The sequence below is a fragment of the Babylonia areolata genome, chromosome 12, assembly GCF_041734735.1.
Source record: "Babylonia areolata isolate BAREFJ2019XMU chromosome 12, ASM4173473v1, whole genome shotgun sequence".
Lineage (NCBI taxonomy): Eukaryota > Metazoa > Mollusca > Gastropoda > Neogastropoda > Buccinidae > Babylonia > Babylonia areolata.
The window spans coordinates 1,774,695-1,787,099 of NC_134887.1; the positions used below are offsets into that span (position 1 = coordinate 1,774,695).

A 12,405-nucleotide genomic window follows, 5' to 3' on the forward strand; every position below is an offset into this window, starting at 1 on the left:
GGTGTGGTATGGTGACAGGCACCTATTGGTTGTAAACTGAAAGTGGGTGTGGCATGGTGACAGGCACCCATTGGCTATAAACTGAAAGTGGGTGTGGCATGGTGACAGGCACCCGTCGGTTGTAAACTGAAAGTGGGTGTGGCATGGTGACAGGCACCCATTGGTTGTAAACTGAAAGTGGGTGTGGCGTGGTGATGGCAGGCGCTGCTTGGTTGTAAACTGAAAGTGGGTGTGGCGTGGTGACAGGCACCCATTGGTTGTAAACTGAAAGTGGGTGTGGCATGGTGACAGGCACCCATTGGCTATGAACTGAAAGTGGGTGCAGTATGGTGACAGGCACCCCTTGGTTGTAAACTAAAAGTGGGTGTAGTATGGTGACAGGCACCCATTGGTTGTAAACTGAAATTGGGTGTGGTGTGGTGACAGGCACCCATTGGCTATAAACTGAAAATTGGTGTATCATGGTGGCAGGCACCCATTGGCTGTGAACTGAAAGTGGGTGTGGTGAGTGGTGGTTGGCAGGCACCCATTGGCTGTGAACTAAAAGTGGGTGTGGCGTGGTGGTTGGCAGGCACCCATTGGCTGTGAACTAAAAGTGGCTGTGAACTAAAAGTGGGTGTGGCGTGGTGGGTGGCAGGCACCCATTGGCTGTGAACTAAAAGTGGGTGTGGCTTGGTGGGTGGCAGGCACCCATTGGCTGTGAACTAAAAGTGGGTGTGGCTTGGTGGGTGGCAGGCACCCATTGGCTGTGAACTAAAAGTGGGTGTGGCTTGGTGGGTGGCAGGCACCCATTGGCTGTGAACTAAAAGTGGGTGTGGCTTGGTGGGTGGCAGGCACCCATTGGCTGTGAACTAAAAGTGGGTGTGGCTTGGTGGGTGGCAGGCACCCATTGGCTGTGAACTAAAAGTGGGTGTGGCTTGGTGGGTGGCAGGCACCCATTGGCTGTGAACTAAAAGTGGGTGTGGCTTGGTGGGTGGCAGGCACCCATTGGCTGTGGGAGATGCTGCACATGGTGATGACGGGTCGGCCGGAGCACTGCCGGACGCCCAAGGAGCGCCTGATGCTCAGCTTCAGCACCCAAGAGTTCTTCGACTCCCTGCCCCCTCCCCGCGTCTTCAACACGCACGCTCCCTTCTCGGGCCTCCCCGCCGCCATCAGGGACGGCAGCAACAAGTAATGATCACCACTGTCATTGTCGTCGTCATCATGATCATCATCATCATCGTCATGGTCATCTTGATCGACATTACTATCACTATCACTATCATCAAAATTTCGTCGTCATCATCACATCATCACCACCATCATTATCATCCTTATCACCACCACTATCACCATGATCATCATCTTTATTATTGTCATCAGCACCACCACCACCACCATCATAGTTTATTTCTGTACAACGCTATAATAAAAGCAGCAGCGTGCTCAAAGTGATTCACAAATAAAGTCTTCGATTAAATCGAGCAAACTTATGAGGTCAAGTAGAGACACAGATTTCATTATAAAAATGTCATTGTTTATCAAAATCTTTATAAAAAGAAAAAGAAGAAGAATGATTAAGATATAACACAGACGTACGATTGGCTCTCTCCCACACACAGAACCTAAATGACCTCCCATTTGCACTTTTCCAAGGATTCCCGTTTTACGTTCCTTTGAAGATACATTTCCTTTTCTAATCTTTGTGAAAATGTTTGTTTCCAACATGTGTTTTCCTATATATATATATATATATATATATATATATATATATATGTGTGTGTGTGTGTGTGTGTGTGTTTGATTTAAAAAAACAACAATAACAACGAAAGGCCACAGCAGAATTATACTCGTTTATTTCTCTGTCATCCCATTGTTTCTTTTGTTGTTGTTGTTTTCAATTGCTGTTTACATTTAATTTGGTTGTAAATATACCAACAGGTCCATCGCTCAGCTTATACCACAGATTGACAAAAGCTTACTTAAGCCGACAGTTGGGCCAACAGCAAAGTGAGAGCTGTATGATCAATGGTTTCTCTATTTCAATGGGAAGTCATTTACAGCTCAGTCTTTTGTGAAGGACTGCGACTCTCAAACTGGGAGGCAAGATAGTATTAGCTCCTAGTGCTGCAGCTTTAGGGGCAAGGTGGCCTGTGTGTTTGTGTGTGTGTGTGTGTGTGTAGACCGAGGGCAGTGGTAATTCGAGTTACCTGTTTCACGTATAGAATGATTCACCTGTTACAGGTACAAGATGACTCACTCTTACAGGTACAACATGATCCACGTATTACAGGTACAAGACGGCTTTCCTGTTAAGCTGCAAGATGATCCACCTGTTACAGCTGCAAGATGATCTTCCTGTTACAGCTGCAAGATTATCCACTTGTTACAGGTGTAAGATTACATACCTGACACAGCTGCAAGATGAACCACCTGTTACAGGTGCAAGATGATCTACCTGTTACGGAACCCAAAGGATGTGGCGGTGTCATACTACCATCACCTGATCAACCAGGTGGACTTCCAATACGAGGGCACTTTCCATGGCTACCTGGACCTGTTCCTGGAGGGGAAAGGTGAATGTGAGATGGTGCATGTGGGAGGGGGGGAGGGGCGTGTGTGTGTGGGGGTGTGTGTTTGTGCAGGGGGGGGGGGTGTGAACAGGGTGTGGATGCACGTTAAGATGGCCCTGGGGCCAGCACTTGAGGATATTATCTTGATCTCATCATCATCTTCACCCTCATCGTCGTCATGATCATCAGCAGCAATGCCATCAACTGCATCTGTATTTGTTTATGTGTGTATGAATGTATGTATGAATGTTTGTATGTATGTATGTGTGTATGTATGTATGTATGAATGTTTGTACTTACGTATAGCTGGTTAAATGGGAACTCCTCCCTGCTGTCAGGCCCTCCTGCTGTCAGCCCCTCCCTCCCTGCTGTCAGCCCCTCCCTCCCTGCTGTCAGGCCCTCCCTTCTGTCAGCCCCTCCCCTCCCTCCCTGCTGTCAACTCCTCCCTGCTGTCAGGCCCCTCCTGCTGTTAGCCCCTCCCTCCCTGCTGTCAGCCCCTCCCTCCCTGCTGTCAGGCCCTCCCTCTCTGCTGTTAGCCCCTCCCTCCCTGCTGTCAGCCCCTCCCTCCCTGCTGTTAGCCCCTCCCTCCCTGCTGTCAACTCCTCCCTGCTGTCAGGCCCCTCCTGCTGTTAGCCCCTCCCTCCCTGCTGTCAGCCCCTCCCTCCCTGCTGTCAGCCCCTCCCTCTCAGCTGTTAGCCCCTCCCTCCCTGCTGTCAACTCCTCCCTGCTGTCAGGCCCTCCTGCTGTTAGCCCCTCCCTCCCTGCTGTCAGCCCCTCCCTCCCTGCTGTCAGGCCCTCCCTCCCTGCTGTCAGCCCCTCCCTCCTGCTGTCAGCCCTCCCTCCCTGCTGTCAGGCCCTCCCTCCCTGCTGTCAGCCCCTCCCTGCTGTCAGCCCCTCCCTCCCTGCTGTCAGCCCCTCCCTTCTGTCAGCCCCTCCCTCCCTGCTGTCAGCCCCTCCCTGCTGTTAGCCGCTCCCTCCCTGCAGTCAGCCCCTCCCTCCCTGCAGTCAGCCCCTCCCTGCTGTTAGCCGCTCCCTCCCTGCAGTCAGCCCCTCCCTCCCTGCTGTCAGCCCCTCCCTGCTGTTAGCCCCTCCCTCCCTGCAGTCAGCCCCTCCCTCCCTGCTGTCAGCCCCTCCCTGCTGTCAGCCCCTCCCTCCCTGCTGTTAGCCCCTCCCTCCCTGCAGTCAGCCCCTCCCTCCCTGCTGTTAGCCCCTCCCTCCCTGCTGTCGGCCCCTCCCTCCCTGCTGTTAGCCGCTCCCTCCCTGCAGTCAGCCCCTCCCTCCCTGCTGTTAGCCCCTCCCCCCCCTGCTGTCGGCCCCTCCCTTCTGTCAGCACCTCCCTCCCTGCTGTCAACCCCTCCCTGCTATGCGGCTGTCAGACATGAACGACATACAGGAAAGAGACGAGAACACGGACCCCCAGCCCCCTGCCCCCAGCCCCCGATGCTTGGCTGGTTTTCTGGGCGCAGCGTGGGAAGACAGTTTCCAGCACAGAAGGGCTTCGTGGAGCAAAGATGGCTGGTTTTGAAGCGTTCATCGTGAAATCCCAGCTTCAGTGGGCTGGACATGCAGCCCGAATGGACGACACGTGATTGTCAAAGGTAGTCAGCTTCTTCTCCCAGCAGGCTGCTGGTGCCAGGAACACCGGAAGATCACAGAAACGTTTTCAGGCCAAAGAGAGACGGGTGGGAAACACTGACCACTGACCACAGCGCCTGGCCACTGGCTGTCTCAAAGGGAGTTCTGGCGTTTGAGGAGAGGCGTCTTCAGGCCCTCGACCAGAAGAGTCAATCCCGCAAAGAGAGGCTATTGACCTCCTGCAGTGTGGCTGTCGTTGGGGCGTTCTGCTGACCGGGGTCACTGACGTCATCATCGTTCGCCATGGACTCCGTGCTGCTCGTTGTTACTGATGTCATCATGATCATCATCATGGTCGTCATCATCATTGTCATCACCATCATCATTATCACCGCCATCACTACCATCACAACCACTACCACCAACACCATAATCACCACCATCATCACCACCACCATCACTACCATCACCACCACTACCACCACCACCACCATCACCACCACTACCACCACCACCACCATCACATATGACGGTGTGTGTCAGTGCCGGGGTGTGTGACATGATAACGGTGTGTGTCATGATGTGTGACATGATGACGGTGTGTGACATGATGATGGTGTGTCAGTGCCAGGGTGTGTGACATGATAACAGTGTGTGTCATGATGTGTGACATGATGACGGTGTGTGTCAGTGGCGGGGTGTGTGACATGATGACGATGTGTGTCAGTGGCGGGGTGTGTGACATGATGACGGTGTGTGTCAGTGCCGGGGGGGTCGTGGTGTGACTACGTGCTGGGCTGGGAGAACACCTTGAGGGAGAACCCCCACCTGCCCGTCCTAGTGCTTCACTATGAGGACGTCAAAGAGGTCAGTCACTGTTCTGTGTGTGTGTATTCAGTCTTCACTATCAGGACGTCAAAGAGGTCAGTCACTGTTCTGTGTGTGTGTGTTCAGTCTTCACTATCAGGACGTCAAAGAGGTCAGTCACTGTTCTGTGTGTGTATTCAGTCTTCACTATCAGGACGTCAAGGTCGGTCACTGTTCTGTGTGTGTGTATTCAGTCTTCACTATCAGGACGTCAAGGTCGGTCACTGCTCTGTGTGTGTATTCAGTCTTCAGTTTAGCGTCGTCTCACTGTTAATGATATTAGACGTTCTAATATCATCTTAGATGAACGGACTATAAATAGAGAAACAAACCAATGATATTAGATGATCAGAACAAACAAACAAAAACCCTTAAAATTGATATATGAAATTTAAAAAAAAAAAGACTGGGGGGTGGTGGGAGAGAAGAATAAAGGAAACAGAAAAGATAGAGGTGATGATGATGGTGGTGTTGATGCTGCTGCTGCTGACGATGATGATGATGATGATGATGGTGTTGATGCTGCTGCTGCTGACGATGATGATGATGATGATGATGGTGTTGATGCTGCTGCTGCTGACGATGATGATGATGATGATGATGGTGTTGATGCTGCTGCTGCTGCTGACGATGATGATGATGATGATGATGGTGTTGATGCTGCTGCTGCTGACGATGATGATGATGATGATGATGGTGTTGATGCTGCTGCTGCTGCTGCTGCTGACGATGATGATGATGATGGTGTTGATGCTGCTGCTGCTGCTGCTGACGATGATGATGAGGAGGAGGAGGAGGACGATGAATGTAGGGGTGTGGTGCAGGACACGGTGGCAGCTCTGCAGAAGGTTGGCCAGTTTCTGGGCGTGGATTGTGACGGACATCTGCTGGACCAGGTGGCAGAGCAGTGCACCATCGCCAGAATGAAGGCGGTGGACGAGGAACTGAAGGAACAAGGCCCGCAACACGTCAACCTGTCTAAGACCGGGAAAAACTTCATCTACCGGAAAGGTGTGTGTGTGTGTGTGTGTGTATGAGTGAGTGAGTGAGTGTGTGTGTGTGTTGTGGTGTTGTGTGTTGTGTGTGTGTGTGTGTGTGTGTGTGTGTACACGCGCGCGCCCGTAAAAGCTCACTTCTCTTCTATGTGTGTGTGTGTGAGCATATCTCTCTCCGTGTATACATGTGCGTGCATGTGTGATTGGGCGTGCACCCGATCGTGTAACGAAAAAAAGAAGTACCAAATCCTTCGCGGTGGATGGGAAGACATCTGTGTGTGTGTGTGTGTGTGTATGTGTGTGCGCGTGCGCGTGCGTGCGTACGTGCGCGAGCGCAACGCGCGTGTATTTGGGGTGTGAACTACGTGTGCTATAACGAGAGTGTGAGTGACGGAAACGGGTGCTGGGAAAATCAATAACAACAAGAGAGGCAAGGCCTTCAAGACTCACTTTTGATATGTATTGAGTATAATTTCAAAATGTAATGTTTAAGATGAGAAAGACCAGTTTAAAGCAAATTAAGTCCCCTAGCATTAATTACAGAGTAATTTCCCTTCTTTACTATCTGCACCAAAACGTTTGCAAAATAAATAAAAATTCCATGCTTAGCAAAAGAAGTTCCTGTTTGAACAAAGAAATGATAATAATGACTGCTCTTGCTATTGGGTCAGAATATCAGATCAAAGTGCCAAGTTTAGAGAATACAAAAAATATAAATATAACAGTAAATGCAGTTTGCATATAATTAGGCTTCATTTTATATTTTGTTTGTGCCCATCCCAGAGGTGCAATATTGTTTTAAACAAGATGACTGGAAAGAACTGAATTTTTCCTATTTTTATGCCAAATTTGGTGTCAACTGACAAAGTATTTGCAGAGAAAATGTCAATGTTAAAGTTTACCACAGACACACACACACACACACACACACACACACACACACCGGGTTAAAACATAGACTCACTTTGTTTACACAAGTGAGTCAAAAATAATAATAATGATGATAACAAGAAGAACGGTAATAGTGACAAGAAGAAGGAGAAATGATGTTTTCACTTGTACACAGGTGTAGGCTTTGGATATATCAGTAGACAAGAGAGGCAAGGCCTTCAAGACTCACTTGTGATAAATTAAGTCCCCTAGCATTAATTACAGAGTAATTTCCCTTTTTTACTATCTGCACCAAAACGTTTGCAAAATAAATAAAAATTCCATGCTTAGCAAAAGAAATTCCTGTTTGAACAAAAAATGAAAATAATGACTGCTCTTGTTGTTGGGTCAGAATATCAGATCACAGACACACACACACACACACACACACACACACACACAACCGAACACCGGGTTAAAACATAGACTCACTTTGTTTACACAAGTGAGTCAAAAATAATATTAATAATGATAACAAGAAGAACGGTAATAGTGACAAGAAGGAGGAGAAATGATGTTTTTACTTGTATACAGGTGTAGGCTTTGGATATATCAGTAGAAAAGGGGATCTGCTGATGGACGTCAGCGAGGAGATGTATCCAAGCGGGGATCTATCAGTGTGGAGATCTATGGAGAGGAGCCCAGTCCCATTCAGGCACGGAATGCCCTGACATGTCGGGCAGACGTGTGTGGGCACGCCAGGTTACTCGCCAGATGTGCTGAACTGGGCAGCAATGTTAAAGTTTACCACGGACACACAGACACACAGACAATCGAACACCGGGTTATAACATACTCAGTTTGTTTACACAAGTGAGTCAAAAAACAGGAGATGACTGATTATAGAATTTTGTTTGGAGTGTGTGTTGCGATTTGCGATTTATCGAAGCCGGAACTCCTTGTGAACACAAAGGAGGGGTGAAACTTGGAACTGGAGGTATGTTATGTGGAAGAATGTGTTCGATCCACCTGTCATGATTATCATGAAAGAACTGGATTTATCTGGAGTGAACAACCTGTTTGACGAATCTCTTACGGTTCATTGAAGCTAGAAGGGGAAGTTTGAAACTTTCATAGATTTGTGTCTTGGTCGTATGCTAATCAACGAGGGTGACCTTCGCGAAATGATGATAGCACGGTGTGGTGGTGAGGTGTCCCACAGATGGCACGGTGTGGTGGTGAGTGCCCCACAGATGGCACAGTGTGGTGAGGTGTCCCACAGATGGCACGGTGTGGTGAGGTGTCCCACAGATGGCACGGTGTGGTGAGGTGTCCCACAGATAGCACGGTGTGGTGGTGAGGTGTCCCACAGATGGCACAGTGTGTGGTGAGGTGTCCCACAGATGGCACAGTGTGGTGAGGTGTCCCACAGATAGCACGGTGTGGTGGTGAGTGCCCCACAGATGGCACAGTGTGGTGAGGTGTCCCACAGATGGCACAGTGTGAGGTGAGGTGTCCCACAGATGGCACAGTGTGTGGTGAGGTGTCCCACAGATGGCACAGTGTGAGGTGAGGTGTCCCACAGATGGCACAGTGTGGTGGTGTGTCCCACAGATGGCACAGTGTGGTGGTGAGTGCCCCACAGATGGCACGGTGTGGTGGTGAGGTGTCCCACAGATGGCACAGTGTGGTGAGGTGTCCCACAGATGGCACAGTGTGGTGAGGTGCCCCACAGATGGCACAGTGTGGTGAGGTGTCCCACAGATGGCACGGTGTGGTGAGGTGTCCCACAGATGGCACAGTGTGGTGAGGTGCCCCACAGATGGCACAGTGTGTGGTGAGGTGTCCCACAGATGGCACAGTGTGGTGAGGTGCCCCACAGATGGCACAGTGCGGTGAGGTGTCCCACAGATGGCACGGTGTGGTGAGGTGTCCCACAGATGGCACGGTGTGGTGGTGAGGTGTCCCACAGATGGCACAGTGTGGTGGTGAGGTGTCCCACAGATGGCACAGTGTGGTGAGGTGTCCCACAGATGGCACAGTGTGGTGAGGTGTCCCACAGATGGCACGGTGTGGTGGTGAGGTGTCCCACAGATGGCACAGTGTGGTGAGGTGTCCCACAGATGGCACGGTGTGGTGGTGAGGTGTCCCACAGATGGCACGGTGTGGTGGTGAGGTGTCCCACAGATGGCACAGTGTGGTGAGTGCCCCACAGATGGCACGGTGTGGTGGTGAGGTGTCCCACAGATGGCACAGTGTGGTGAGGTGTCCCACAGATGGCACAGTGTGGTGAGGTGTCCCACAGATGGCACAGTGTGGTGGTGAGGTGTCCCACAGATGGCACAGTGTGGTGGTGAGGTGTCCCACAGATAGCACGGTGTGTGGTGAGGTGTCCCACAGATGGCACAGTGAGGTGATGTGCCCCACAGATGGCACAGTGTGGTGAGGTGTCCCACAGATGGCACAGTGTGGTGAGTGCCCCACAGATGGCACAGTGTGGTGGTGAGGTGCCCCACAGATGGCACAGTGTGGTGAGTGCCCCACAGATGGCACAGTGTGTGGTGAGGTGTCCCACAGATGGCACAGTGTGGTGAGTGCCCCACAGATGGCACAGTGTGGTGGTGAGGTGCCCCACAGATGGCACAGTGTGTGGTGAGGTGCCCCACAGATGGCACAGTGTGGTGAGTGCCCCACAGATGGCACAGTGTGTGGTGAGGTGTCCCACAGATGGCACAGTGTGGTGAGGTGTCCCACAGATGGCACAGTGTGTGGTGAGGTGTCCCACAGATGGCACAGTGTGGTGAGGTGTCCCACAGATGGCACAGTGTGGTGAGGTGCCCCACAGATGGCACAGTGTGTGGTGAGGTGTCCCACAGTTTATGGTCATGGTGTCAAACTGGAGAGAGGCTGACGGTTTATGGTCATGGTGTCAAAATGGAGAGAGGCTGACGGTTTATGGTCATGGTGTCAAAATGGAGAGAGGCTGACGGTTTATGGTCATGGTGTCAAAATGGAGAGAGGCTGTCAAATTGGAGAGAGGGTGACGGTTTATGGTCATGGTGACAAATTGGAGAGAGGTAACGGTTTATGGTCATGGTGACAAGTTGGAGAGAGGTGACGGTTTATGGTCATGGTGTCAAATTGGAGAGAGGTGACGGTTTATGGTCATGGTGTCAAATTGGAGAGAGGTGACGGTTTATGGTCATGGTGACAAATTGGAGAGAGGTGACGGTTTATGGTCATGGTGTCAAAATGGAGAGAGGCTGACGGTTCATGGTCATGGTGTCAAATTGGAGACAGGTTGACAATTTATGGTCAGAGTGACAAATCAATCAGGGCGACAAAGGACAATTTAGGCTGATGGTTTATGGTCATGGTGACAAATTGGAGAGAGGGTGACGGTTTATGGTCATGGTGACAAATTGGAATGAGGGTGATGGTTTATGGTCATGGTGACAAATTGGAGAGAGGGTGACGGTTTATGGTCATGGTGACAAACTGGAGAGAGGCTGACGGTTTATGGTCATGGTGACAAATTGGAGAGAGGCTGACGGTTTATGGTCATGGTGACAAACTGGAGAGAGGGTGACAGTTTGTGGTCATGGTGACAAACTGGAGAGAGGGTGACGGTTTGTGGTCATGGTGACAAACTGGAGAGAGGCTGACAGTGTATGACTAGGGCCAGGGCGACAGAACAAAGCAGAGTGAGGTGGACAGATTATGGTCCGTGAGACAAATCAGTCAGGGGGACAAATTGGGGGGGGGGGGTGATCTCGGTTAGGGTTATTATTATTTATTGGATTTTAAAACATTTTGGTTTCTCTTGGACCTTTTTTTCTCAAAGAACTGACGGGTAGTCAGCCCTTGTGAAAAGACTCCATTCGGGTCGGCAGGGCTTTGGTTTAAGCAACATGATTTGGTTTGATTTGATTTGATTCTGACTGTGTGTGTGTGTGTGTGTGTGTGTGTGTGTGTGTGTGTGTGTGTGTGTGTGTGTGTGTGTCCCAGGAGAGGTAGGGGACTGGCAGAACTGGTTCACGGAGGAGGACGAGCGCCGCTTCATGGAGGTGATCGACGACAAGCTGCGGCACTCCCATCTGCGCTTCCGCTATCTTCTGGGGGGCAAGGAGGAGGGAGGAGCGGGGGGGACCGACTCCACTCGGCTCTAACTGCTCCTGCCGTCCCACCACCACCCCTCCCTCTGCCCACCACCACCACCCCTCCCTACCACCACCACCACCACCCCTCCCTCTGCCCACCACCACCACCCCTCCCTACCACCACCACCACCACCCCTCCCTCTGCCCACCACCACCACCCCTCCCTCTGCCCACCACCACCACCCCTCCCTACCACCACCACCCCTCCCTCTCCCCACCACCATCACCCCTCCCTACCACCACCACCACCCCTCCCTCTGCCCACCACCACCACCCCTCCCCTCTCCCCACCACCACCACCCTTCCCTCTCCCCACCCCCCCCCCCTCCCTCTCCCTACCGCCACCACCCCTCCCTACCACCACCAACCCACCTCCCCACCACCACCACCCCTCCCTCTGCCCACCACCACCACCCCTCCCTCTCCCCACCCCCCCCCCCTCCCTCTCCCTACCGCCACCACCCCTCCCTACCACCACCAACCCACCTCCCCACCACCACCACCCCTCCCTCTGCCCACCACCACCACCCTTCCCTCTCCCCACCCCCCCCCCTCCCTCTCCCTACCGCCACCACCCCTCCCTACCACCACCAACCCACCTCCCCACCACCACCACCCCTCCCTCTCCCCACCACCACCCCCCTCCCTCTCCCCACCACCACCACCCCTCCCTCTCCCCACCACCACCCCCCTCCCTCTGCCCACCACCACCACCCCTCCCTCTCCCCACCACCACCATCACCCCTCCCTCTCCCCACCACCCCCTCCCTCTCCCCACCTCCTCCCTCCCTCTCCCCACCACCCCCCTCCCTCTCCCCACCACCACCCCTCCCTCTCCCCACCACCCCCCTCCCTCTCCCCACCACCACCCCTCCCTCTCCCCACCTCCTCCCTCCCTCTCCCCACCACCCCCCTCCCTCTCCCCACCACCACCCCTCCCTCTCCCCACCACCCCCCTCCCTCTCCCCACCACCACCCCTCCCTCTGCCCACCACCATCACCACCACCTCAGACCCTAGTAGCTGAATCGCGTGTCTTAATCGCGGGCACGCTGGCGTCAGTGCTAGTGGCCAGAGAGCGAGTGGCGAGGCCGGGGAGTTCAAAGCACAGCGAAGCCAGTGCCAGGCAGGAAGAAGATTTTATCCTCACCTCGCGACAAAATTTGCAGTGAGGGCCACCTAGCCTTCACTCGCGAGAATCTAGCCACTCTTGCCGCGAGGTGGAAAAAAAAACAGTTACGCACCTTCCTCGCGAGTCTCGCGAGAGCCTTGCTGGATTAACCAGCGTGTAAGAAACACGCCTCTGGCCTCCTCTCGGAGCGGAAGAAAGAGAGAAGAGTTTCTTCAGGAAGGTCTTCAGTGCAGTGGCATCATCTTGTTCACA

General features: G+C 52.6%; 1 protein-coding gene across 1 annotated transcript in view; it reads left to right on the forward strand.

The window, feature by feature from the left end:
* LOC143288235 (uncharacterized) overlaps positions 1–11,163 on the forward strand; it is a 37,560-nt gene extending 26,397 nt beyond the window's left edge. The window contains exons 4-8 of the mRNA XM_076596585.1: positions 981–1,173; positions 2,425–2,558; positions 4,894–4,997; positions 5,822–6,008; positions 10,871–11,163. Coding sequence (XP_076452700.1) covers positions 981–1,173; positions 2,425–2,558; positions 4,894–4,997; positions 5,822–6,008; positions 10,871–11,031 — 779 coding nt within the window. The 3' untranslated portion in view covers positions 11,032–11,163. The remainder of the gene's footprint in view (positions 1–980; positions 1,174–2,424; positions 2,559–4,893; positions 4,998–5,821; positions 6,009–10,870) is intronic.
* Positions 11,164–12,405: the final 1,242 nt, after the last annotated feature.